The sequence below is a fragment of the Onthophagus taurus genome, chromosome 11 (assembly GCF_036711975.1).
Source record: "Onthophagus taurus isolate NC chromosome 11, IU_Otau_3.0, whole genome shotgun sequence".
NCBI lineage: Eukaryota > Metazoa > Arthropoda > Insecta > Coleoptera > Scarabaeidae > Onthophagus > Onthophagus taurus.
This window is the reverse complement of record NC_091976.1, coordinates 30,257,439-30,285,399: the sequence shown is the minus strand read 5'-3', so window position 1 is coordinate 30,285,399 and position 27,961 is coordinate 30,257,439. Positions and strand designations below refer to the sequence as shown.

Sequence of the window (27,961 nt, the reverse complement as noted above, 5' to 3'; positions counted from 1 at the left end):
AGCTTTACACGGACTAACATTTAATGTATCGGGATCCCAGAATACGTCGGATTAAAGAGGACGTCGCGTATTTATTTCTTTATGTAGGTAAAATAAACGCGCGACGTCCAGTCTAGAACGCACTATCTTTTCGGATTGGGTGGAACGGAAACCAACCTCGATTTGTATTGATATTGCATTTCGACTCAATTAAGCGAAATCATGCATTTAATGTCTTAGAACCTCATCAATGTTGAGCAGTTCAATGCAAAATCTTTTATGTTAGAATGTTTTATATAAATTTATGTAAATATAAAAATTGTATATTTTAATTGAATTAATCTAAATGACTCAATTACTGGTTGAGTTGTAAAAAACGAATCGATGCTCGGGTTTAATGTCCCAAGGAAAATGATCGAACGTTTGTTTTCCCCGGTTTTAATTAATTCCTCGTCGTCGAGTAACGCGATACTTTACCCGAAGCCCGCCCGCAGCAATACGTCGGATTCAAGAGAAGGCCGATGTTAGAACCGATTACGAAGCCCCGCGTGGACACTTTCCGCTAATTAAATCTTCAGCCACGTGACGAGCCCTGAAAAAGAGCTTCTCGATCCACGTTGAAAGATTTAGGAAGTAATTACATGTCCCGCGCAATAAGAATCGCTTTCGGCACGTATCAGATCGCAACGTTTTATAATTAAGCGACGTAACAGCGCCCTCTGACGACCGGCGCAATCTTCGCACGCTGATACCTATCTTTTTTAATTATCGCTTTAATTAAAGTAGGCTTTGTATTCTAATTTATCGCCGCCTCTGATCCAATTTCCATCTCATTACATCAATTTAAATTTTAACCCTTCATTCCCTTATTTACGTTCCATCCAGTTATTGGACATGGGCCAGTAAAAGAATGCCAAATCTTCAAAATTTATATATACTATTAAGTTACGCAGTATTTCAAACGGTTTTAATCGATGATTATGTTTATGGTGGAAGATCAAGAAATCGGGTCAACAACAAACGATGAAATCAGTGAAATTTGGGTATTTTTAGTGGTGGTTTAATCCGAGCTTTAGGAAAATTAGCATTTTAAGTACCGAATGCCATGGCTATTAATTGTACGACGCCGGAGACGTCGGAGCGCACCGCCCGCCGAAGCCGTCGCTTCAGCCGTCGCTTCAGCAGTCGGTCGTAGCTCCCGGAGTTCGCAAAAACCACTTTAACTAAATTGGCTCAGATGTCATGACTATGTAATGACGGCTCGGCCCCGCGCCGCTCCCATTAAATCTTCAGAGTTAATACGAAATGCATTTGTTGTTCTTCCATTATGCAAATGAAAACGTTGAGGTCCGAGTGGAGAACTAGGAATTATAGGAGGAAAATTTGGAAATCTCGCGGCAATTCCAATAAGAGCGAAACGTTAATTCGATTTGTATTTTTCGAAAATTGCATAAACCAACGGCGCGCCTCCGTAAATTATTCAGGACTCGATTAAAAAAGCTAATTACTTAGCCATCTGGTGGCCGGATCCGCCCGTCCGTCGAAAATTTAAATAATAACGTCGGCCAATCTTAAAATTGCCTTATCTTTAATTCATCGTATTACTAGTCTTCGGAGAGAGGACAAGTTGGATCATAATAACCTAACAAATGCTAACCCCACTCTCTCTTTAAGCCTATCTCGTAATTTATTCATTAATATTAATTTTCAATCAATACCAAAAAGATAAATAAAACCTACTTTGAAATCTAAACCCCATTATTTCCGTACTCTTGATTCCGACACGGTACGACAGAGTGTATTTTACCCTCTACGTCCGTTTGGCGGTGACGTCCTTCTCGAACAGGGGCAGTGCTGCGTCACTTTACATTTGTGGCAGCACCGCCTTTCTGTGGTCCATTGCGACGATGTGAATGGTGCGGTTATTTTAAGTGATCTGCTTTGTCACTACCATCTGACGTCGTAAACGGCCAAATTAATACTCGTTAAAGATTTTATAATACCCTTCTATTATCTCTCTATGAGAATTTCCTTAATAATATAAAATTTATTAATTATTAAGAAAAAACGAGTATAACACCTTAGTCTACAAGTAATAATAAATCCCACAAGAATCTGGATTCACGTTGCAAAGATTTCAGACTCCCAACTACTTGAGCAAGTCTGAAATTACACCGGTTAAACTCCAAACCCAAAGAAGAAGTTTGGTTTTTGCGTCATAAATATATTTTATATCTGGCACAGGATTAGATAGTTCCTCATATTACTATTTACAGAAGACTACCTACTACGTGGAGAAAACTAGATGCTGCGGTAGAAGACTAATCTTCTGCATGTATTAGGAAATGAATAGTCTTCTATTAGAACTGGCTAGTACTCCACCGGCAGTATTTAGACTAGTGATGGAACGGATAGTTTATCCGTTCGTCTATCCGGCCATTATGGTTATAATTTCTGGTACATTTCTGATGTGATACCTTACATTGCCACATTATTGCGATATTTGAATAAAAATGAAGCGAATTTTGAAAATTATCGATGTAAATTGCAACATCGAAAATGTTATCAAAACTTCAAATATTGTTTTCTCAAAAACTAAAAGTTATGTTTCAAAACAGGTTAGTTTATTGGAAAGAGGACACTTTTATTAACACTTTGGGAAATTTTCATACTCATATTCCAAGAACTGGATTTTATACGAATTTTTAAAACTTAATCGGCGAAGATTGCAAAATTCGAAAAAATTTTCGATCATTTCAAAAATTTTTTACTAAAAAACTAAAAGTGATTTTTCAAAACGGCTTTTTGCATTAAAAAGAGGATACTTTAATTAATAATTGGTGATATTTCCACAAGGATCGTTCAAGAAATTAATTTTATAGCGAATTTTGAAAATTATCGATGTAAATTGCAACATCGAAAATTTTATCAAAACTTCAAATATTGTTTTCTCAAAAACTAAAAGTTATTTTTCAAAACGGGTTGGTTCATTGGAAAGAGGACACTTTTATTAACACTTTGGGAAATTTTCATACTCATATTTCAAGAAATGGATTTTATACGAATTTTTAAAACTTAATCGGCGAAAATTGCAACATTCGAAAATATTTTTGATCATTTCAACTTTTTTTTTCTCAAAAACTAAAAGTGATTTTTCAATACGGCTTTTTGCATTAAAAAAAGAATACTTTAATTAATAATTGGTGATATTTCCACAAGGATCCTTCAAGAAATTAATTTTATAGCGAATTTTGAAAATGATCGATGTAAATTGCAACATCGAAAATTTTATCAAAACTTCAAATATTGTTTTCTCAAAAACTAAAAGTTATATTTCAAAACGTGTTGGTTCATTGGAAAGAGGACACTTTTATTAACACTTTGGGAAATTTTCATACTCATATTCCAAGAAGTAGATTTTATACGAATTTTTAAAACTTAATCCACGATAATTGCAAAATTCGTAAAAATGTTCGATCATTTCAAAAATTTATTTCTCAAAAACTAAAAGTGATTTTTCAAAACGCCTTTTTGCATTAAAAAGAGGATATTTTAATTAATAATTGGTGATATTTCCACAAGGATCCTTCAAGAAATTAATTTTATAGCGAATTTTGAAAATTATCGATTTAAATTGCTACATCGAAAATGTTAACAAAACTTCAAATATTGTTTTCTCAAAAACTAAAAGTTATTTTTCATAACGGGTTGGTTCATTGGAAAGAGGACACTATTATTAACACGTTGGGAAATTTTTATACTCATATTCCAAGAAGTAGATTTTATACGAATTTTTAAAACTTAATCCACGATAATTGCAAAATTCGTAAAATGTTCGATCATTTCAAAAATTTATTTCTCAAAAACTAAAAGTGATTTTTTAAAACGCCTTGTTGCATTAAAAAGAGGATATTTTAATTAATAATTGGTGATATTTCCACAAGGATCCTTCAAGAAATTAATTTTATAGCGAATTTTGAAAATTATCGATGAAAATTGCAACATCGAAAATTTTATCAAAACTTCAAATATTATTTTCTCAAAAGCTAAAAGTTGTTTTTCAAAACGCCTTTTTGCATTAAAAAGAGGATATTTTAATTAATAATTGGTGATATTTCCACAAGGATCGTTCAAGAAATTAATTTTATAGCGAATTTTGAAAATTATCGATGAAAATTGCAACATCGAAAATTTTATCAAAACTTCAAATATTGTTTTCTCAAAAACTAAAAGTTATTTTTTAAAACGTGTTGGTTCATTGGAAAGAGGACACTCTTATTAACACTTTGGGAAATATTCATATTAATATTCCAACAACTGGATTTTATACGAATTTTTAAAACTTAATCGGCGAAGATTGCAAAATTCTAAACAATTTTCGATTATGTCAAAAACTAAAAGTGATTTTTCAAAACGCCTTTTTGCATTAAAAAGAGGATATTTTAATTAATAATTGGTGATATTTCCACAAAGATCCTTCAAGAAATTAATTTTATAGCGAATTTTGAAAATTATCGATGAAAATTGCGACATCGAAAATTTTATCAAAACTTCAAATATTGTTTTCTCAAAAACTAAAAGTTATTTTTTAAAACGTGTTGGTTCATTGGAAAGAGGACACTCTTATTACCACTTTGGGAAATTTTCATATTCATATTCCAAGAACTGGATTTTATACGAATTTTTAAAACTTAATCGGCGAAGATTGCAACATTCGAAAAAAATGGCCGGATAGGCCGGATAGCGGATAATTGCAGGATTTCAGTTCCACCACTAATTTAGACCTTTGTTAACAGTATCAAATATTTTGCCAACAATATCGAGTATTTTGCCAACGATTTCCAGTCTTCTACAAACATTATCAAGTGTTTTCTGAAAAATCTCCAGCCTTTTATTAGAAATATCTACTCCTCTGCCAACTAACTCCTCTATTAACAATATCAAGTATTTGATAAATGTATCTCGCCAACTCACCGTCTTTTGGATTGCAAGGAAAACTTGCAGACTCAAAGAAGAGGTTTAATTTTATACTTGCAAGACTTTAAAAAGAAGTCTGGAAATGCATGGCCCCTAGAGTTTCTGAAATTGAAAAAGATACGTAACAGGTTCGTGGACTATGTTCCGAGTCTATGTTAGCTAGGTTCATGAACATACAAGTTCGATTCCAGACTGTAATAAGAATTTGGCAGATTTTATAGAGTTCAGACATCCTATTATGATAATTATACCAATTTTTTCTTGATGACTCCACAAAGAAATCTAGAACTATTTTGACCACACTTCTAGAAGTGTAAATGTAATGTACTGATTACATATTAGAAGAAAAAAAGATATAAACAATCTCTTAATATACTTTTTGATAAAATAGGTCAATAAATTATTTTTCGTAGCGAATGATATTGGAAAAATTTCAAGGGAAAATGTGACTAGTACATAGTTAGGACGGCGTCGACGTCGCGGAGTTCAATCCTCGCTTGTGCCATTTGTCAGAAACCATTAGTAGTCCTTTGCAAGCTAGAATGGTGACACAGTAACAATCGGATAACTGAAATAAAGAGCTTTGGTATTCTCGTAGGAATTATCTTTTATACTGGAAATAATCTTTATATACTTTTTGTTATATTTATTTTTTCTTATAACAATTTAAATTGACGATTTTTTTTTATATAGAGTCTGGTGGGGAGCAAGCAACTGGTAGAACGGCAGTGGCCGTATCTGGTCCAACGCCGGTGAGCGTTTCGACAACGACGAACACTTCATCAGGACCAAGGGAATGCGCGGGTTGCGGAAAAAGGATAACCGAAAGGTTTCTCCTGAAGGCGCTGGACCTTTTCTGGCACGAAGATTGCCTAAAGTGCGGCTGTTGCGATTGCCGGCTCGGTGAAGTCGGCTCAACGCTTTACACAAAGGCGAATCTAATCCTGTGCAAAAGAGACTACCTTAGGTTGGTTTTTTTTTTGTGTTATTGTCGTTGTGTAAGTTGCGCGTGATGTGGTGTAAACGCGTTACTTTTTAGGTTATTCGGAACGACCGGTTACTGCGCAGCCTGCAACAAGGTGATACCCGCGTTCGAAATGGTCATGCGAGCAAAGAGCAACGTCTACCATCTGGAGTGCTTTGCATGCCAGCAATGTAACCACAGGTAGGTCGGTCCTTTTCGAACCCGGTTAATTATACACCGCGACATTTTCCCAACCGGGTACAACTCCTTTTACAAGCGGTCCAACAGTCTTAAATCGGCGAGAAAAAAAAACTTCTCTCTTCGACCAGGAAACGGTGATGACGTTTAGTGGCAATTATCGACGAAAGAGACGCAGCCGAAGACGCCGTCTTTAGCGTAATGGCAAGAAACGACGTTTTTGGCCACCGCGTTTACTTCCAAATAAAATAGAAACATTACGAAAGCGAAATAATAAACTTTTCAACGGACGATTTCGTCTCACCCTCCCCCTATTTATAGTTTATTTTGAACAAGGCGCGTGAATATATTTTAAATCCTCTTCAAAACACCGACTCAAATAAAATATAGCCGTGTTTATTGAAAGTGGATACTCCGAGTTTTTAGAAAGCCGTTATTTTTACGCTGATTTGCGCTATCGTTCTAATAGTTTCAAATTACCGTGTAAACGCGTTTCACCCAACATTTGTTACCAAACAAATTGTAACTCGTACACGTCGGCATTTCATTTAGCAGTTGTAACCAGAACCGCTAAATATAACAAAAAGAGTTTTTATGTTATCAAAAACCATATGTTATTATTTCACATTACGGATTACTTATTACTTATATCACATTAATATTTATAAGCCCCCAAGAGCAAACAGCTGTTTTACATTTATAAACGATAACACTTACTCATTCGATTTATTAAAATGTATAAAGACATTCCATTCGTTATATTAATAAATACGACAAATTTTACACTAAATTTATTATTAAATCATAAATTATTTAAATAATTTAATATGTCATTTGTATTTTGAGATTATGGGGAAAGTTAAAAGGAATTTAAAAACTCCATAAATTAAATTATTATAGTTAAATATATGATAATTGAATTGGGTTGATCTCGTTTTTGGAACCTTGATAATCCTTGTAAACCTTCAAAAGAGTTCTGTACCGTGGCCAATTGTAGTGAATTAATTGAGGAAAGGTTCTCTTTGTGTTGCTAACGAGAATCCAATAAATATCCCACAAAACATATTTTCAACAAATCCTATTTTCAGCCAACATCTAATCTGCATCTATCATCTAGTATTCTGCAAAAAATGTTTAGCATCCTATTGGTACTATTTAGTCTTTTGCAACCCAATCCAACAGTATTTAGTGTTCCGTCAGTTGTATTTAGTCTTCTACCAGCAGTATTTAGTCTTCTGCCAGCAATATCTAATCTTCTGCTCGCAGTATTTAGTCTTTTACCACCAGTATCTAGAGCTCTGCAAGAAGTATCTAATCTTCTATTGCAAGCAGTTTTTTTATTTTTTTCCAGTAGTTACCGTAGTAATTTTGTTATATTTTTGAAAACACCGCTATTACTACATCACCTGAATACCCAAATATGATGTCACCTCCAAAACACTCTCATTACGATATAAGACTAATTCACTTAATGCCATGATGCAAAAGACATATATTCATTCATCTCACAAACTCTTTTGACATAAACTCTGAAATCGCGCTTAAACTTGAAATACATGGCACTAATATCTACGGTAGTTATCGATATCATCCCATAGAACTGTATTACAGTCATCACTATGCCATTTTAAGTGGTAAAACAACGAATCTTATCTTTTGATTGCAATATCTAATCTGCTTGCAGTATTTAATCTTGTGCCAGCAGCATCTAGTATTCTGCAAGAAATATTTAGCATTCTATTGGCACTATTTAGTTTTTTACAAGCAGTTTCTACTGTTTGCCAACAGTATTTCATCATCTACCAGCAGTATTTAGTCTTCTGCCAGCAATATCTAATATTCTGCTCGCAATATTTAGTCTTCTACCACCAGTAATTAGTGCTCTGCAAGAAGTATCTAATCATCTATTGGTAATATCTAACCATCTACAATCAATATCTAGTTTTTTGCTAGCAGTTTCTTGTATTTTGCCGGCAGTAGATTGTTACCGCAGTTATTTGGTTATAGTTTTGAAAATACCGCTATAACTACATCACCTGAATACCCAAATATGATGTCACCTCTACTTAAAACAATCTCATTACGATTTAAGACTAATTCGCTTAATGCCAATGATGCAAAAAACATATATTCATTCAGCTCACAAACTCTATTGACATAAACTCTGAAATCGCGCTTAAACTTGAAATACATGGCACTAATATCTGCGGTAATTATCGATATCATCCCATACAATTGCATTACAGTCACCACTATCCCATTTTAAGTGGTAAAACAACGAATCTTATCTTCTGCATGCAATACCTAATCTGCTTGCAGTATTTAATCTTGTGCCAGCAGTATCTAGTATTCTGCAAGAAATATTTAGCATTCTATTGGCACTATTTAGTTTTTTACAAGCAGTTTCTACTCTTTGCCAACAATATTTCGTCTTCTACCAGCAGTATTTAGTCTGCCAGCAATATCTAATCTTCTGCTCTGCAAGAAGTATCTAATCTTCTATTGGTAATATCTAACCATCTACAATCAATATCTAATTTTTTGCAAACATTTTCGTCTATTTTGTCACCAGTAGATTGTTACCGCAGTAATTTTCTTATATTCTTGAAAACACCGCTATAACTACATCACCTCATCACCTGAACACCCAAATATGATGTCACTTTTATCTAAAACAATCTCAATACGATTTAAGACTGACTCACTTAATACCGTACTAAAATTATTAAAACAAAATGTATTGATATCACACATATAGTGAATTGGATACAAAAATATATTTCCATAGAAACCAGGGCGTACCTACTTACTTTGTCCCATATAAAATACAACCTGTCTGAATGTTTCTAGTTCTAGTGACAGTGGTAGGTAGCGCTAGTTAACATAAGATATCACTATGTTGCATATTTTTATTGAACTAGAACTAGAATGAAGCCATACGCATGGCTAAACCTGATACTTTCTACTTCTAGGTCTAGTGTTAGTTCTAGTTTTACACTAGCACTATCAGTAAAATCAGTAGAATCATTCGGGTTTAGCCGTCTTGAGAGACGTGCGGCTAAATCCGAATGTTTCTAGTTCTAGGTCTAGTGTTAGTTCGAGTTTTACACTAATATTATCACTAGAACTAACACAAGACCTAGAACTAGAATCATACGGGTTTAGCCGTCTTGAGAGACGTGCGGCTAAACCCCAATGTTTCTAGTTCTCGGTCTGGTGTTTGTTCAAGTTTTGCACTAGCACTATCACTAGAACTAACACAAGACCAAGAACTAGAATTATTCGGATTTAGCCGTCTTGAGAGACGTGCGGCTAAATCCGAATGTTTCTAGTTCTAGGTCTAATGTTAGTTCTAGTTTTACACTATCACTAGAACTAACACAAGACCTAAAACTAGAATCATTTGGGTTTAGCCGTCTTGAAAGACGTGCGGCTAAATCCGAATGTTTTTAGTTCTATGTCTAGTGTTAGTTCGAGTTTTATATCAGCACTATCATTAGAACTAACACAAGACCTAGAACTAGAATCATTCGGGTTTAGCCGTTTTGAGAGACGTGCGGCTAAATCCGAATGTTTCTAGTTCTAGGTCTAGTGTTAGTTCGAATTTTGCACTAATATTATCACTAGAACTAACACAAGACCTAGAACTAGAATCATACGGGTTTAGCCGTCTTGAGAGACGTGCGGCTAAACCCAAATGTTTCTAGTTCTCGGTCTGGTGTTTGTTCAAGTTTTGCACTAGCACTATCACTAAAACTAACACAAGACCAAGAACTAGAATTATTCGGATTTAGCCGTCTTGAAAGACGTGCGGCTAAATCTGAATGTTTCTAGTTCTAGGTCTAGTGTTAGTTCTAGTTTTATACCAGCACTATCACTAGAACTAACACAAGAACTAGAATCATTCAGATTTAGCAGTCTTGAAAGACGTGCGGCTAAATCGGAATGTTTCTAGTTCTAGGTCTAGTGTTAGTTCGAGTTTTATACCAGCACTATCATTAGAACTAACACAAGACCTAGAACTAGAATCATTCGGGTTTAACCATCTTGACAGACGTGCTGCTAAATCCGAATGTTTCTAGTTTTAGGTCTAGTGTTAGTTCTAGTTTTACACTATCACTGGAACTAACACAAGACCTAAAACTAGAATCATTTGGATTTAGCCGTCTTGAAAGACGTGCGGCTAAATCCGAATGTTTCTAGTTCTCGGTCTGGTGTTAGTTCGAGTTTTGCATTAGCACTATCACTAGAACTAACACAAGACCTAGAACTAGAATCATTCGGGTTTAACCATCTTGACAGACGTGCTGCTAAATCCGAATGTTTCTAGTTTTAGGTCTAGTGTTAGTTCTAGTTTTACACTATCACTAGAACTAACACAAGACCTAAAACTAGAATCATTTGGGTTTAGCCGTCTTGAAAGACGTGCGGCTAAATCCGAATGTTTCTAGTTCTCGGTCTGGTGTTAGTTCGAGTTTTGCATTAGCACTATCACTAGAACTAACACAAGACCTAGAACTAGAATCATTCGGATTTCGCCGTCTTGAGAGACGTGCGGCTAAATCCGAATGTTTCTAGTTCTAGGCCTAGTGTTAGTTCTAGTTTTAATTGTTATTTAGACCGAGACCAGAAACATTCAGGTTTAGCCCTTTGCAGAACTACCCAATACCTGTACTATTAAGCTATGTTGCATTTTGTGTGGGAAGTACATAATAGTTTCGTAACTATAGTTATTACATTCATATATTTCCGGTAAATTTCCGGTATGTATAAACATAAAATGAAATTAATGAAGTATGTATTTTTGTAGGTTTTGTGTTGGTGATCGTTTCTATTTATGCGACAATAAAATTCTCTGCGAGTACGATTACGAAGAAAGGCTGGTATTCGCAAATATGGCTTACAATCCAAGCAGTTTGGCTCATATACGAAGACAAGTAAGCAATCTTCAGGTACGTATCCAACAGGATCGTACAGTGAATTTATCAAAAAAAGATAATCGTTTTACGCAGGTGCCCGCTTGTAACACCGAACTTAATACTACTTCTAAACTCGATAATAAGGTAAAGTCAAAGAAAAAAATATATATATATGGTCGTCTTTTTTGTCTATTTCTGATCTTTTCTAAGTGTCTCATTGAAAGTCACTAACAATTATTAATTTTTATTTAAAATTAACCATTATTAAAATATTAAAAATGAATTGTGTAATATGTCTTAGGAGCAGTATTAAGGCGGGTTTTCCTTAGTAGATAGGGAAAAAGAGACGAATGTTCCCGGTAATGCACAGAGCGGCGTTCGACAATAAAATAATATTTGCGATATCGCGAGCGACCATCAGCTCGGTAAGAGCTTCATTCGCTTGCTTTTAGCTTTCAAACAAACCACTTTGCAACGGCAACGGCCGACGCCGCTCCAAGTCCATTTAGCGGGAGCATTTAATGATACACATTTATCCTGTAACAGGGCGTTATTTTTAACGTTTTCCCGTCTCTGTCGAACTTGCGCCACCAGTTGTCGTCATTCAATCCTCATCCCCTAATTTTTCGTTGTACATTTTCACAATAAAAGTTTTCTCTGTATAGATGTTGCTGGATTTTATTATTATTTTTTTTTTGTTTTGGGTTATTACCCTAAAGCGTACGTTGGTAAATCCAGTATTACACGTACAACAGTTAAACATCGCATAACGGATACAAACGGCCAATTTGAAAACTTTGTAATACCATCGAGTTATGTTCTAGTGGACTCAGTGAACGCGGATAATTTCAACGGTTTATTACGTGATAAACGCTTTAATGCTTCCAATACCATGCTGTTTATTCATTTTTAACTTTGAAAAATAACCCCCCCATTTATGTGATGTATCATCATTTAAAAACGGTTTCAAATAATCCAAATTGTTGGCCACTAAAACATAATTTAAAAAAATGTTTTTATCATTCAATACAAACCATTAAATCAAAATGGTATCAAAGTTATCGTCTACATGTTGGTTGATCTTATTTCAGCCAGCAGGAGACAATCTAAACAGTGTCCGAAATTCGGCCCTTCTGACGTCCGGTGCCTCCTGTTACAGCGAGAAGAACTCACCGCTGGCAGGCCCACAGCGACCGTCTAGTAACTACCACCATCGGGACGACGGATCCAGCGGTTACGGTAGCCCAGATTCCGAGACTTTCGACACCCCTCAATGACGCCCCAGAGGAAGTGGAAGGCCGTAGCAAGTTCTTCACTTCTCTTCACCAACACAAATTACCACCAACAAATCAACAAAAGAACTCGTTTTATCGCTAAAAAATAAGATTTTTTGATTAATTTTTTTTTTAATCGTGCCATAAAAATAAAAATGGTGGTAACATGAAATAAATTTAACGGGGTATTGTGCCATTTCTTTACGTTCTTTTTGGAAGTTTTCTTGGGGGTAGTTTTTGAAGCGGTGAAATATTACGAAAAGAAGAAGAGACATAGTGGATCTCACAATGAGTGCTAGTCTACTTGCCAAAAAACTGCGCAGATGAAAAAAAAACCGCGATGCGGAAAATTGTATAATTGTAACATATTGTAACAATTCTAACAAATTTCGTAATAGATTTCGTTTAAGGTCGAAAAGCGATCAGAATTGTATACGAGTACACATAGTCTCATTTTTTATCTTTATTTTTTTTAATCTCATTATGGCGATGAGCGTTGTACATTACTCACGGCCTTTATATTCTTGTTATTATCATTATTATTCGAGATTATAATCTGCTTTTCTCTTCATCATTAATTTCTATTGTAACTAAAAAAAAAGAAATAAATAAAATAACAATAAAAGTCGTATGTATCACCTTTTTATATTAAAATTTAAACTTATGTATATAAAGGTATACCATGTGATGTATTATTTGTATAAAAAAATCACGGATCTTCCTTGTACATTATCTATTATTATTATTCTTTTAGAAAATAATTCTTGTTTTTGTTGATAAATTCTGTTTTAATTTACTTCGATTGAAAAAGATGAAAATGCAGATGAGCTTATAGCACCGAATATAACAAAAAAATCGCTGCTTTTATAATTGAATAAAAAAAACCAAATCGTTCCCTCAATTTTTATAACGAACACTTCCATTCCCCCGGATTCGTTCAATTTTTACGCGTATATTAGTCATAGATGCGTAATTATTACATTACCTTCATACCTTCCGTATAAAACGGATAAATAATTATTAGTTTGTACGGTATCTAAGATGGATTTCGCAAATTATCTTGATATAAAAGATAATGGTGTACATAAAAAATAGTTATACTATTGAAATAAATGTTGTCTTTTCGTTAAAAAAGTGCGTATTTTATTTGCTACATTTCAACTAAAATAAAATTATATTTTTACCTATAGCTAAAAAATTATTGAGTCTAAAGACCTATATTATATAAGATGTTCCTGAAATGACTGGGACATCTGGAACCAAGCAGGGAGACAGAAGAGTGAAGAGAATCATAAAATGGGCACTACAGAGAGCTAAAGGAAGACCAAAGAAACGATGAAGAAAGTTAGGACGGACATTTGATATATATTTGAAGCAATGATATCAAAACAATGAAGTCCCAGATGTTTTTGACATCATCATTGGACCACATTGCTTCCTGAACTATTCCTGGACTATTTCTAAATTCCTTTACAAGACTTTGTATTAATTATAAATAAAGATTCATGTGAGAATCTATTTTTTAAGTTGGAAATCAATTTTTCTTTCTAGATGTTAAAAAATTGTTAAACATTTAGGTTATGTCATATGAAGGTTTTTGATATCACCATTAAACCATATTACTTCCTGAGCTAACTACAGTTTAAATCAGTTGTAAACACATCTTTTTCATCTTCATTATTAGTCTGAATCCAATCTGTGCAAATTATTATTAATCTTATATGGACCACTTTTAAATTCCTTGTTCCAAATAAATTGCTTTACAAGACTTTGTATTAATCATAAACTAGGATTCATCAAAACCATTTTGTGGCCGTTCTTTGTGCTATGTAACTCATTTTTAAGGTATTTTTTAAGTCGGAAATTAACTTTTCTTTCTAGCTGTTAAAAAATTGTTAAACATTTTGGTTGTCACATTATTTGTTAGGTTGGTTGCCTATACTGCCAAGATTTAACGTTTGATTTTCTACTTTTCATGCCTTTTTACCATTTCATTAATACCTATATTAACAAATTAATAAGTTTATTTAAATATTAGTACTTATTTGGTTTATTGTAAATATAATATTGTTAATTAATAACCGAATAAAGAGTGACAGTTATGACGTCACATTCCATACGTGACCTTGAAAAATCTAGATAATTTTAAATGTTTTAATGGTGGAGATAATATAAAATAGATTTTAACACTACTTTAAAGTTATATATATTATTATATAAAACACCATATATTGTATGTACATAAGATAAAGTAAAAATTCAAACAAATTTAGATTATATTACTTATTAAAGTGGTTGCCTATATTGTGAAACTTTAACGTTTGATTTTCTACATTTCATGCTGTTTTACAATTAGATTCATACTTATATTAACAAATTAATAAATTTATTTAAAAATTAATACTCATTTAGTTTATTGTAAACATAATATTGTTAATTAATAACCGTTGTTAATTGTTAATTAGTTATAAAAGTTATAATATATCACTTGTTAGATTGGTTGCCTATATTGTGAAGATTTAACATTTGATTTTCTACTTTTCATGCCTTTTTACCATTTTATTAATACCTATATTAATAAATTAATAAGTTTATTTAAATATTAGTACTTATTTGGTTTATTGTAAATATAATATTGTTAATTAATAACCGAATAAAGACTGACAGTTACGACGTCACATTCCATACGTGACCTTGAAAAATTAAAATAATTTTAAATGTTTTAATGGTGGAGATAATATAAAATAGATTTTAATACTACTTAAATATATTATTATATAAAATACCATATATTGTATGTACATAAGATAAAGTAAAAATTCAAATAAATTTAGGTTGTTACATTATTTGTTAAATTGGTTGCCTATATTATCAAGATTTAGCGTATGATATTCACGCTTTTTTACCTTTTTATTTATACTTATTAATTTATTAATACAAATTAATAAATTAATTTAAAAATTAATACTTATTTTGTTTATTATAAATATAAAATTGTAAATTATTAAATAAAGGTGGCAGTTACGACACATTCCATACGTGACCTTGAAAAATCATTTTAAATATTTTAATGGGGAATATAATATAAAATAAATTTTAACACTATTTTCTAGTGATATATATATTACATATTACATTGTATATATTGTATATATGAGAAAGTAAAAATTCAACCAAATTAAAATATTTTAATTTAATATTATTGTTAGATTAGTTGCCTATACTATTAAAATGTAATGTTTAATCTTTTCATGCCTTTTTACCATTTTATTAATACTTATATCAACAAATTAATAAATTTAATTAAAATTAATACTTATTTAGTTTATTGCAAACATAATATTGTTAATAACGGGATAAGGGTAAAGTAAAAAATTCCAACAAGTTTAGGTTGTCATTTATCTGTTAGATTGGCTGGCTATATTGTGAAGATTTAACGTTTGATTTTCTACTTTTCATGCCTTTTTACCAGTTTATTAATACTTATATAAACAAATTAATACATTTAATTAAAATTAATATTTATTGTGAATATAATTACGACAACGTGACGTTTCATAACATGACCTTGAAAAATCAAAATATATTTAAAATGTTTTAATATTTAATATGAAATATTAAAATAGTTTTTAACGCTATATTATTAATACATACAACTTTTATTACATTTATTTATTGTAAATGAAATGTTGTTGATTAATTTTAAAAGTTTGTAATATGGGGATTTCGGTAATACCAACACAAAGCAACCGGGAAGTGTATTTCAATCGAAATAATTTCGATTATTTAACTTTATTAATAAATTTTCTCACGAATTACCTTCAAATTAAACTCCTTTAAGACTATCTGTTAAAAATTATTACTATATTAAGTTTATATAAAAAATCGTTTAATGAACGTCCAAAATTCAAACGAAAAACGATTGGCAACCCTGGTCACACGTGATCATTTTCACGTCATCTTATTGGTTAAAACTTGAAAACTTGTTATTTACTTCCTTCTAAAACCGTTCCTCAGCTGTTCGTTTTTTCATGCGTCGTTCTGCTGTAGAAGCCGTTAGAAGTCTCGTGACAGCATAGAGTTGGTTCATTATTTTCGGCTTGCCCTAAATGCTTTTCTAACCGACTTCAAATTACCTCCAAACTAACATTTAACGTTCCCATTTAGTAAAAAGAACGCGATGGCTTCGTTTAATATTCACGAGGACCAAGAAAATTGTCCCGCCTTTCGCCAAAATAAGACGGTTCTTGCACATGGTGGTGTACAGAAACGAACGGTCTTGGGGGCCATCGATAACCGATCCGAACGTTTTTTCAACAAAAAACAGGTAAACAATCGTTTTAATTAATACTAAGATTAATAAAGTTTTAATTTTTGAAATAAAAAATGACCGTTTTTTTGAAATAAAATTTTTGTAGTCACAAAACGGAAATCGGGATGATATCCTCCCAAAAAAATCCGTTCCTGTCGTCCCCGTTGCGCAATTCGAAGCGTTTAACGTTTACGAAGACATCATCGATGAAAAACGCACCGAAAGGCAAAGAAAGCGTAAAGAAAAAGATATTTATTGTAACGTTTATAAGGGAACGGAAGAGGATCGTTTTGTAACTAAAAAAGAGGTTAAGGAGATGGCTGCTCGTTTACAACAACAAGCACTTTTAAACCCTGAGGAAGAAGTTCGAGTTTCAGTTTCTGATCGTGAACTTGAACGGATCATAGCGTCTCCGATGAACATTGAGAAGGGTGCTAATAAAAAATTGGATAAAACGATTAATCGTACTGCAAAAGATTATTTCTTTGAATGTATTGAATATCGAGGTAGCATTTTGGAATATTTATGCGAAAGGGAGAAATTGAATCGTCCCAAACCGGGATACATGGTCAAACAACCTGATATTACTCACAATATGCGTGCAATTCTTGTCGATTGGTTGGTTGAAGTTGCGGAGGAATATAAATTGCATACGGAAACTTTATACTTATCTGTTAGTTACATTGATCGATTTTTGAGTTATATGAGTGTTGTGAGGGCTAAATTACAATTGGTTGGGACCGCTGCCATGTTTATTGCTGCGTAAGTATTTATTTGGATAAATTTAACCATTATGTAGCTTAAAACTCGACGATTTTTTTTTAATCAATGTGAAATTACCCAAAAAATACGTTAAAAATAGAAAGAAAGTGTGGAAAAGTGTAGAATATACCAAAAAATCGCCCTTGTTTTTCTTGCGGTAATTTATCTTTCACGCATGCGCAAATGACGCGTTTTTTTTGTATTCTTGTAAATGTTAGGTTTGAACATACAGGGTGTCTCTGCGAGACCAGTCATTAGACGTTTCTGGGGTACTGGCCAAACAAAAAATTTGAGAATGCAGACTTAAGTGTTATCAATTACGTTCTCTTCATCTAAAATATTTTCAGATTTCTAGCACCTCCGGTTATACCGGAAGTCGCCACCTACTTTATTTTTTTAAATGGAACACCTGTATATTTTTACATGGATTTGTCTGTTTTCAAGATTTATAAATAACTTTACTTTTTGCAATTTGATTCGGCCGTTCTCGAGTTATTCGATTTTTTCTAGAAAAATCTGCTCCAGCGGACATTTGTTCAAAAAATCATAGAACACTCAATTTTTGAGATATCAATTTATCTATGTATAATCTGTTTTTTATTTAAATCCATTGTCAAAGTGTCGTCAAGTTGGTATTGAAAGTAAAAGCGCATGTCGTGACTTTTACTTTAATTGTGTGCCACCACTGTCTATCAAATTTGTTAAGATTGATTAAAAAACAATTTTCATATAATTTTTTTGCTGCTAAATCTACCATAAACGCGAAAAAAACTCTATAATTAGGTATTGTGAAGAAGTACAGACGGAGACACCAAATACGAATTTAAAATATATATGTGATAAAGCTTCACGTATTTTTGATGTATGTGTATTGCACTTGAGTTTTAAAATTAAATTTATATTCAACATAATTGTATTAGGTTCACAGCACGACGGTTTTTAAAATTATTCAAACCTACAAAAAATATCAAACTGTAAAAAAACCAAAAACACAAGGGCGTTGTAAAATGAACTACAAAACGGATAATAATTTATATTTTATTAAAGAAGAGTTAGGAAGACAAATACAAAAATTGCATGAAAAGAAACAGTATTTTAATCTTAATGATTTACTTAATTTTGCAAGAAATGAATGTGATTTTACTAATGGTAGATCAAAATTACATAAAATTATAAAATCTATGGGATATAGATATAAAAAGGTTAGCAATAGAAAAGTGTTAATTGAACAACCACATATAGTTTCAAAAAGAATTACATTTTTAAAGACATACTTGCAATACCTAGAATCCGGAGAGTATACTTTTGTTTTTCTTGACGAAACTTGGATTTACGAAAATGGCACCCAAGTTTATCAATGGGTAAATGAAAATGAAAGATTCGGTATTCCGCAAAGAGCAGAAGGCGAAGGAAAAAGATTTACAATCTTGCACGCAGGCACTTCGTCAGGGTTTTTGCCAAATTGCGATATCTTGCTCAGTGACAACACGGAGCACAGAGATTATCATAAAAATATGACGTCAATTATTTTTATGGAATGGGTGAAAAATCAATTACTTCCAACATTAAATAATTTGGGTGCGAAGTGTGCGGTAGTAATGGATAATGCTCCATATCACTCAAAACAAATCGAGAAAGCTCCAAGTTTCTGCACAAAAAAAAATGATATGAAAAAATGGTTAACTGAACATAATATACAGTTTGAACCAACCTTAAATAAAAAATCGTTATGGGAAATAATCCGTTATTACAAGCCTCAAATTGAAAAATCCTTTGAAATTGACAAATTAATAAGAGACCATGGCCATACTGTTCTTCGCCTTCCTCCATACAATTGCCAATATAATCCCATTGAACTATGTTGGGCGTTCTTAAAAACTTATTACAATAAACATGTTCAGTCCAGCTCGGAGAAAAAGATCTGTCGTGTCAAGGAGACTTGGCAAAAAGCTCTTGGTCATTACACTCCGGAGATGTGGGCAAATAGTGTTCGCCACTGTGAAGAACTAATTAAAAAAGATTGGACAACATTAATGGGAAATTCATTAATAACTGATTTACCTCCTGTCATCATCCAACTAGCGGAAGACTCAGATTCTTCCAGTAATTCTGATTTTTAAACAATATTCAAATTTTAATTATAGCACTTAATTATGTTATCTTATTATATTGCTCACGAGTTTTAATTTCAAAACGTAGATATTAGCCAAGTGACGAGAGATTAGTGGCTTCGTCTTTAAAGTGACAACTTCGTTTAGAATATACACAACCTTACTTATTATTTAGTGGAAAATATTATAAAGCGTGGTCATAGAACATGGTATCTAGGGTGGTACAGACCGTTTTTTTATAAAAATTTGGCAATGACAATTGATTTAAATAAAAAACAGATTATATGTTTTGGTGCTGAGAACGGCTGTCTAGATCGTTTGGTCACTTTAATAAATTTGGAAGCACTATAACTTTATTTTTTTAAATGGCACCCCCCATATTTTATTACTTAGTCGTTTTTGGCGTCTCATTTTACATCTTTTATATTCCATATGTCCTATGCCTAACATTAATAGTTTGAGAAATAATTAGGGTTTTTTTGAAAAATGCTCTCATATCATATCGATATTAACCTAGTGTGCCATGGAAAACAAATGTTTAATGACTTATTGATAAACGTCAAAGTCTGATTTACGTTGTTTGATGCTTGTGAGTCTAAAACCAGTTAAAATGGATATTAATAACGTAAATAATGTTTATACAAATGAAGAAATCCATCATTTATTTTTTGTGCACGAAAAGTGCGACAAAGTTCTTAGTAGAACTTGCAGAATGTTTAATGAAAATTATCCACATTCAAAGACAGTAGAATCTAACAGGACTGCTACATCCATTGTATTTTTGTAGTCCACTAGGGATTGGTTGCCCGCATTCTACGTCACACTATTTGCCACGCCTGGTAAGTGTCTGCGTTTTTAGAGGTTATATGATAGACATTAATACGTCTAAAAACATAAAACTTCAAAAATAATATGAATACGTCTAGGATATAACCTCTAAAAATACACAGCAAACGCATAGACCATAACAACAGCTGGGCGTGGAAAATGGTGTGACGTAGTTTGCGGGCAGGTTGTCACAACAATGGATGTAGCAGTCCTGTTAGATTCTACTGTCCTTGATCCACATTTATCTCCGATGATAAAAGGTAAATTTCGAAGAATAGAAGCAAATTTTTTGCATTTTGGACGAATTAATCACGTGTTAAACTGACCAAAAAATGTAGTAGATAATGCAACGGAAGAGGTGAATACCTTGGCTTATTTCGAGCCCAGTCCCAACACCTCAACTCGAGCTACCAAAGAATATCTGGGAATCATACTATGAACTTTGTCGCGCTTTTCATGCATAAAAAATAAATTAAGAATTTCTTGATTTGTCTAAATATTACTTTCGTTATTGTTATCGATTTTAACTCGTTTCAGTACTAATATTAAGGGACATAACAGATAATTATTAGCTCACATGCATCAAGTGACGTAAAGAAGTGAATCTTTGACAAGATCTCATTGAGAAGGCTTGTTTTTCATGGCACACTAGGCTAAATATCCATATGATATGTGTGCATTTTTCAAAAACCCTAATTATCTCCCAAACTATTAATATTAGGTATGGGACATATAGGATATAAAAGATGTAGAATGAGACACCGAAGACGACTAAAAAATAAAATATGGGGGGTGCCATTTAAAAAAATGAAGTTATGGTACTTCCAAATTTTGAAAAGTTAACGTGCCATAGTAAAGTGACCAAACGTTCTAGACAGCAGTTCTTGACACCAAAACATACTTCATCATGTTGCTTAAGCATGTTCTCAATCCTAAATTGATATCCCAAAAATCGAGTGTTCTCTGATTTTTTGAACTTTTTTTTTTTTGGAGCAGATTTTTCTAGAAAAAATCGAATAACTCGAGAACGGCCGAATCAAATTGCAAAAAGTAAAGTTATTTATAAATCTTGAAAACAGACAAATCCAAATATGTAAAAATATACGGGGTGTTCCATTTAAAAAAATAAAGTTGGTGGCGACTTCCGGTATAACCGGAAGTGCAAGAAATCTGAAAATATTTTAGACGAAGAGATCGTAATTGATAATACTTAAGTCTGAATTCTCAAATTTTTATTTTCGCCAGAACCCCAGAAACGTCTAATGACCGGTCTCGCTGAGACACCCTGTATAATAATAATAATTTATTTGTGATGTCCAAACTGTTACAGCATTTTCACATGTCAGGTTATATTACATGGATATACATAAATGAAAATACACCATAAACAAATACATGAGTCAAATTTAAAAATTAAGAAGTAAAATTAAATAAAATAAAAATAAAGTCAGGTATACACATGTATACAGGTGTCCAATTAGTGCGATATCGGACGATATCTCCTTACAGGGTGTCGCTAGAAGCAAATGTTAAATGCTTAAAGGTGCATAACTTAAAAATATGTTTGTTTATACAGGGTGTTGCAAAAACAAAGTACAAAGTACAACTTCGTAAATTTAAAGGGAACACCCCATATTTTATTACATTTTTGAATTACCCTTAAAATTCGACATACTTTTTGTTAAGCAAAAGTTTATATTGAATATTATTAATTTTAATTTCTCTTTGCATTTTTTTGCTTTGTTGTTATCAATTATTATTTTCATGGCTAACCAACAAAAAATTTTTGAAATCAAATGGCTATTAAAGTAGCAATTTGTAAAAAGCGTAAATAAGTTGATAACTATTGCAAATAGGTATAGGATATGCTTTATAAAAAAGAAACCTTATTACTTGGCGAATAATTTAAGATAAAAAATATGAGGCATTCCATTTAAAAAAAAATGAGATAGCTTTTTCAAGTTTCTGGTATTGAGTACAATATTACGAATATCCTGTAGAAGGTTACCAGATTTGTATAGGGGCATGAAGTTACTGTAACTATGCATTAATAATCTACAAAAGATTTGCTTTGTAGGGTCTTAAATAAATGGGTATGCTTTCTTTTATAGACACGGTAAAATTTTAGTATAGGTAATGCTTAACAAAAAGTATGTCGAATTTTAAGGGTAATTCAAAAATGTAATAAAATATGGGGTGTTCCATTTAAATTTACGAAGTTGTACTTTGTTTTTGCAACACCCTGTATAAACAAAAATATTTTTTGTAATCTGAGTGGGTAACATCCATTATACGCAAGTTGAATACTATACTTTATCTACAACTATTTAATTTTGAAAAAAAATCAAAAAAAGGAGAAAAAAAAAACTTGATAGACATTTCAGACATAACCTCAATATAAGAAAGCTGTCATTTCTATTAATATTTTATTTTTTGATTAGTAGGCCGTGTCAGAACTGTGGAATAATGGCTTCATTATTCAACACTTTGTCAGTCATGAGTAATGCGTGTCATTACCCATCAAAAATCAAATGTATAACAAATAGATAATTCAATAGTAGATAAAATCAATTACCTGACAAATAGGTTATAAAACTTTGTCGTCAAATAACTTTATAACCTATTTGTCAAGTTTGACATACAATTTCAAAGCCGACTATTGAAGTTTCGCTAATTGAACAGATCCGGGCTATGCCTGATTATCTGTTGTAGGAAGGTGGTGAAGTAAAGACGAGTAGATAATTAATTCATAATAAACTTTATTATAAAAATTTTCAGTTTATATACAAAACCTTGATTCCAAAACAATCGTGTCTTATTTACAAAAATTAAATTTGACAATTATTTTGCGTCCTCGATTATTGTTTGATCACTGCCGATATATCGATCCTTAATCGGCAATTGATCGATGGACCTGCTGAGTTGCAGCGCTTCGTCAGGTGTTGTTGCGACCGCTAACTGGGTCGGTTCGAACCTTGCGTTATCACTATTTTACTTTATTTCCTAATTTGTTTCTAATATTGAAAAAGTCTTTTTTTTTGTTTAATTAAAATTAAACATTAATTTTAAGTAACATTACGAAATACGTGTCTTTAGTTATTTAAGTTTTTTGTGAAAACAACGAAGTTTTTTAAAAAATAATAAGAATAAGAAAAGTTTTAGAATTAGATTCCACATGAAATGAAGTAGTAATGTATGAAATCCGCCAAATGGTTATAAAAATCTGTCAAAATTTAGGGTACCATCACCCTTAATCAACCCTTTGAAATGCCTCATTTGAGTTCATTTTGCTACCTATTAATACCCTTGGTACAGTCATAACGTATACCAAATTTGGTTTTTCTAGCTTAATGTATTACGAATATATTAAACTTTTAAAAATTTTAAGACCCAAGTTTGAAGGCCTATTAAGCAAGAAAAAGTTCTTTCATAAGATAACCGGAAAAACGACGAAAACATAAGTTCTAGAGCGTTCTCAATAGAGAACACTACTATACACAGGTTGTCCCGTATCTTCCAGATCAGAGCATTATACGGTTGAAGGATACTTTATTCTTTAGCGATTTTTCTAATAAAATTTTTCCGAAATGTTTATAATAACCGCACGGGAACTGTTTAAAGTCGTCTTAAGTCGTCGTATTAAATTTCAACACCCTGTATCTCGAAAATGGTGCATTTTAGAGGGTAAGTAAATTTTTGGACAAGCTGTCACATATATTATGAAACACCTGTATATAGATTCACAATTAGAGCATTTAATTGACAAGCAGCGTCTATATTCGCCTACATTCTTTCATTATATCATTATTTCTTATATTACAGTTGGATAAAAGATTCATAATAGTATTTTTGTTAGAAAAGGCTATCAATAAAAGGGACATCGAATTTCGAAAAAATGTGCTGAGCATGTGAAGTAATATAATTATAGGTGAGGGGCTTGGAACGCTTATCATTATTATTCCCAGTGAAAAGGGGGTCTTTTTGTTGTTGTATTCTATAAAACATATTATCAATAATATATTTGGGAAAACCATTGTTGTATCTCAAAGTATGAATGTATTTTATTTCTTTTATTTTATTATCTTCAGATAAGGGATAACTAAAGACTGTGAAATAAAAATTTGAAATTATCTAGTTTATGAGATTTCAGGTGTTTGGAATCATATATCTGGAATCATGTATGGATTATTAATATATATTATTATTATAAGACATTGGTAAACAACGACATATTAGTCGTTTTCGGGTGTATTTCACCCGAAAATATGCGTTTTAACCAAATGTGCTGCGAAAATATATTGTTACGTCACGTCGAAACTTTAAAGTCATTTTTCAGTTAGTTTTACACTTTTCTGCACTTTCTTTTTATTTGTAATGGCTCACTTGAGTGATTTCTCGTCGATTAAGATCGATTTTTAAGCGACATGATAATTCTTGAATTATACCATTTATTTCAAATTAATTAAATTTATTTTTTAGAAAATATGAAGAGATTTATCCTCCAGATGTAGGTGAATTTGTTTATATCACTGATGATACTTACAACAAACGTCAAGTAACTCGCATGGAAATGTTAATATTACGCATTTTGGATTTTGAACTTTCCATTCCGACTCCATATACTTTTATAACCGCAATTGGAATTGCGAATGAATTGCCGGATAATATGTTAAATTTGGCTATGGTACTTAAAATGGTACTTAATTTCAATTTAATTAATTCCTTTATTTTAGTATATCAGCGAATTATCTTTGTTGGAAGCTGAACCGACTTTAAAATTATTACCATCGATGATTGCTGCATCTTCTATAGCTATCGCAAGGCATACGCTTGAAATGGAGACTTGGACTAAAGGTTTAGAACAGTGTACGGGATATTCGTTGAAAGATATGGATAAAACGATTGATTTTTTGTACAAATTGTACCGTGGGGCTGGATCGATGCAACAACAGGCGATTCAATCGAAATATAAGTCTGCGAAATTTTTACATGTTGCTGAAATATCGCCGCGAAACGAGTCTATTGACATAGTTTAGATATATTAAGAAACCACACAAGTAGGCGCATTTAATTGGTTATTTTTATACACGTTTATGAATAAAAAATAATTTTATTTCAATTAAAAAAGAAAAAAGAAAAGAAAAAATAGTGATAGCAGGAGAAGTGCCATAATATTTTGGCGATTTTACTTTTATTTATATGTAGCTGCATTTACTCTTATTACACGTTTAAGAATGTTTCTTTTTTAATAATTTTCTACTCTTATCACAACGAAAATAGTAACCACAATAAACAGAAAATGATTGATAATCAATCCCCGTATTTTTATGTACAGTAATTTATTTTTGTGTAACATACTGTTTTTCGTGTTTTAAGCACGTTTCTAATTTTTTTTTTTTTTTTAGTATACTCTGTTTTATAAGTTGCATTTATTAATATATTTAAGTTTTTTTTTTGCTATTTTAGTATCAGTCGGAGGCCATATTTTTTATAAAGTAATAAGTTATAAAAAGAATACTTTGATCTCTCTGACAATGAATGCCATTTTTTTTAATATTTGTAAGTTTATTTTTTACAGGCAGTATTTCTCGACTCTAACGTAAAATGTTTTGATACGTTTTGTATTTTTTATTGCAATAAATTCTCTTTGAGATAAAACGTCTTTTACTTTAATACCTATATTATCAAAGTCCATTGAACACCATGAAGTTGTCTATTATATGATACCTAACTTTAGTTTTAAAATGTCAACCTCGATTTTGACATATTTGTAATCTTCATTAAAAATCCTTTAAAATGAGTACAAACACGACATATGTATCTTCAATATTAATAAAGTTATGGTCAACTTCCGGTTAGGAATGTCAATGTCAATTTTGACATATGTATTTGTAATCGTCGTGAAAAATCCTTTAAAATAAGCCCAAACATGATACGTTTAATTCCAATATTACTCAAGATATAAGCAACTTCCGGTTTGAAATGTCAATGTCATTTTGATATATTCTTAATTTTTATAAAATGTCTTAATATTTGTCACAAAAATATAATAAAAAAAAATAAAAAATTAAGGTTGGTATTAATATTTGAAAATTAAATTGCTACTTCATTGTTGCTAACTTCGGGTTGAACGTTTTTTATTCTAACTTTCTTGTTTTTTGAGATAAGTGCGTCATCTTTGGATTCATTTTAAAGGTTTTTTAATAAAGATGACAAATATGTCAAAATTGACGTTTCAAACCGGAAGTGATTGTATTTTCATTAATATTAAAGTTAAATATATCGAGTTTGGACTCATTTTAAAGGATTTTTTTATGTACTTAACAAATATGTCAAAATTAAAAGTTGAAAGTTCTAACTTTTTGGTTTTTTGAGATAAATGCGTCAAGTTTGGACTCACTTTAAAGGTTATTTTATGAAGATTATTTTAGAATAATAAAATTAAAGTTGACATTGACTTGTTCTAGGTCTAGTGTTAGTTCTAGTTTTAATTGTTATTTAACCCTAAATTCTTGTACATTTTAATTGATCTAAAAATATTTTTTTTATAATTAATTAACACACTGTACATACTATAATGATACATAAGATCATTTAACGACATTATAAGTATCAAATAAAATTACTTTGAGTGTGGTTATACAACTTTATGACCACTAGCAGATTTGTGAGCTTTGTCTATGAAGGTTCGTCAGCATTGAAAACCTGACCAGAGGTGTAGGGGTTAGCGGCAATGATTTCTTGTTGAGTCTTTGTTTAAATCTTTCAAACCACCAATGGCTTGCGGAAAAAGAAATCTTCTTTTCAACGGATGAAATCGACGGCAATTGATTCTAAAGTAATTGGTAAATTTTCAAAGCTTTATTTGTAACAGCATTGATGATTTTGAAGTTGGTCTTTTATCCATATCACTAACGCTTTTTCCATATTTTCCATAAAAATTTGACTAACACATTTGTGATATTTCTCGATAGATGGCGGGCTTCAAACGTCAAATGAAATAAAATTAGTTGTTAAAGATTTATTTCTTAAATCTACATAAATAATATTATGTAGATAATTGCTCGGGATTGAAACCGATCAAGCTTTAATTAATAAATTCCTGTGTTGTTCTAATTTCGATAAATGTAACCAAAGGGGGTTAAAGTTGGGGCACTTTTTAATACTCCTACCAGCGTTGTAAGCATTGAAAGGTTTTTGAAAATCATCTTTTTTGATCATAAATCTGTAATAATTAAACTGTAATAAATAAATGTTAACATTAAAACATAACCTTTTTTGATCAGGGAATTTCTGTCGTTACTACCAACCTTGAAACTCAAAATGAGTTAAATTATTTTATTAAAATTGCAGGTTAATTTTCAAAGTGGTCCCCAAAACTTTTCCATTCGCTAAAACAAAAGAAGTTTTGATCTATTTTGTTCGGAACAAATCAAAATTATTTATTTTGTACTTTTTAACACGTTTATTATGCTTATTGAGGAAAATTATTGGTTTATTAAGACGAAATATGTCAAAAAAAAAATAGTTGATAAAGACGAAGACTACCTTGCGCTCGTGAGGTTGGTAATGGAAAAGATTAAATGTCACTAAAATTAAATAAAATTTTTTAAAATAATTTTAATTTAAATTAATTA

General features: G+C 31.7%; 3 protein-coding genes and 1 long non-coding RNA gene across 10 annotated transcripts in view; 3 read left to right on the top strand and 1 right to left on the bottom strand.

The window, feature by feature from the left end:
- The window catches only part of LOC111428737 (LIM domain only protein 3-like), an 86,617-nt gene extending 73,172 nt beyond the window's left edge, over positions 1-13,445 (top strand). For 3 of the 7 annotated variants that reach the window (XM_071199822.1, XM_023064390.2, XM_023064391.2), the window contains exons 3-7: positions 5,650-5,923; positions 5,996-6,121; positions 10,929-11,070; positions 11,131-11,181; positions 12,129-13,445. In XM_071199822.1, the coding sequence (XP_071055923.1) occupies positions 5,650-5,923; positions 5,996-6,121; positions 10,929-11,070; positions 11,131-11,181; positions 12,129-12,314 (779 nt within the window). In that variant the 3' untranslated portion in view covers positions 12,315-13,445. The remainder of the gene's footprint in view (positions 1-5,649; positions 5,924-5,995; positions 6,122-10,928; positions 11,071-11,130; positions 11,182-12,128) is intronic. The other 4 variants (XM_023064394.2, XM_023064393.2, XM_023064395.2 and 1 more) reach the window with 4 other exon arrangements.
- A 2,863-nt stretch (positions 13,446-16,308) lies between these two features.
- On the top strand, positions 16,309-25,982 carry LOC111428733 (cyclin A). The gene is made up of 4 exons (XM_023064386.2): positions 16,309-16,638; positions 16,730-17,385; positions 24,804-25,008; positions 25,058-25,982. Exons 1-4 carry the CDS (start codon positions 16,492-16,494, stop codon positions 25,358-25,360), a joined length of 1,311 nt encoding a protein of 436 aa, XP_022920154.1. The 5' UTR covers positions 16,309-16,491; the 3' UTR covers positions 25,361-25,982.
- The window catches only part of LOC139432213 (uncharacterized), a 200,625-nt gene continuing 190,055 nt past the window's right edge, over positions 17,392-27,961 (top strand). The window contains exon 1 of the mRNA XM_071200643.1: positions 17,392-19,782. Coding sequence (XP_071056744.1) covers positions 18,393-19,505 — 1,113 coding nt within the window. The 5' untranslated portion in view covers positions 17,392-18,392 and the 3' untranslated portion in view covers positions 19,506-19,782. The remainder of the gene's footprint in view (positions 19,783-27,961) is intronic.
- Positions 27,363-27,848, bottom strand: LOC139431711 (uncharacterized). Its single transcript, XR_011641776.1, has 3 exons — positions 27,778-27,848; positions 27,635-27,715; positions 27,363-27,549 (listed from the first exon to the last, which is right to left on the bottom strand). It is a non-coding gene; the product is annotated as an uncharacterized lncRNA (long non-coding RNA).

Bases quoted from the DNA above. Each gene is read 5' to 3' on its own strand.
- LOC111428733 (XM_023064386.2), top strand. From the start codon at position 16,492: ATGGCTTCGTTTAATATTCACGAGGACCAAGAAAATTGTCCCGCCTTT. The intron at 16,639-16,729 runs GTAAACAATCGT...AAATTTTTGTAG, and splicing joins GTTTTTTCAACAAAAAACAG to TCACAAAACGGAAATCGGGA. The intron at 17,386-24,803 runs GTAAGTATTTAT...TTTATTTTTTAG, and splicing joins GCTGCCATGTTTATTGCTGC to AAAATATGAAGAGATTTATC.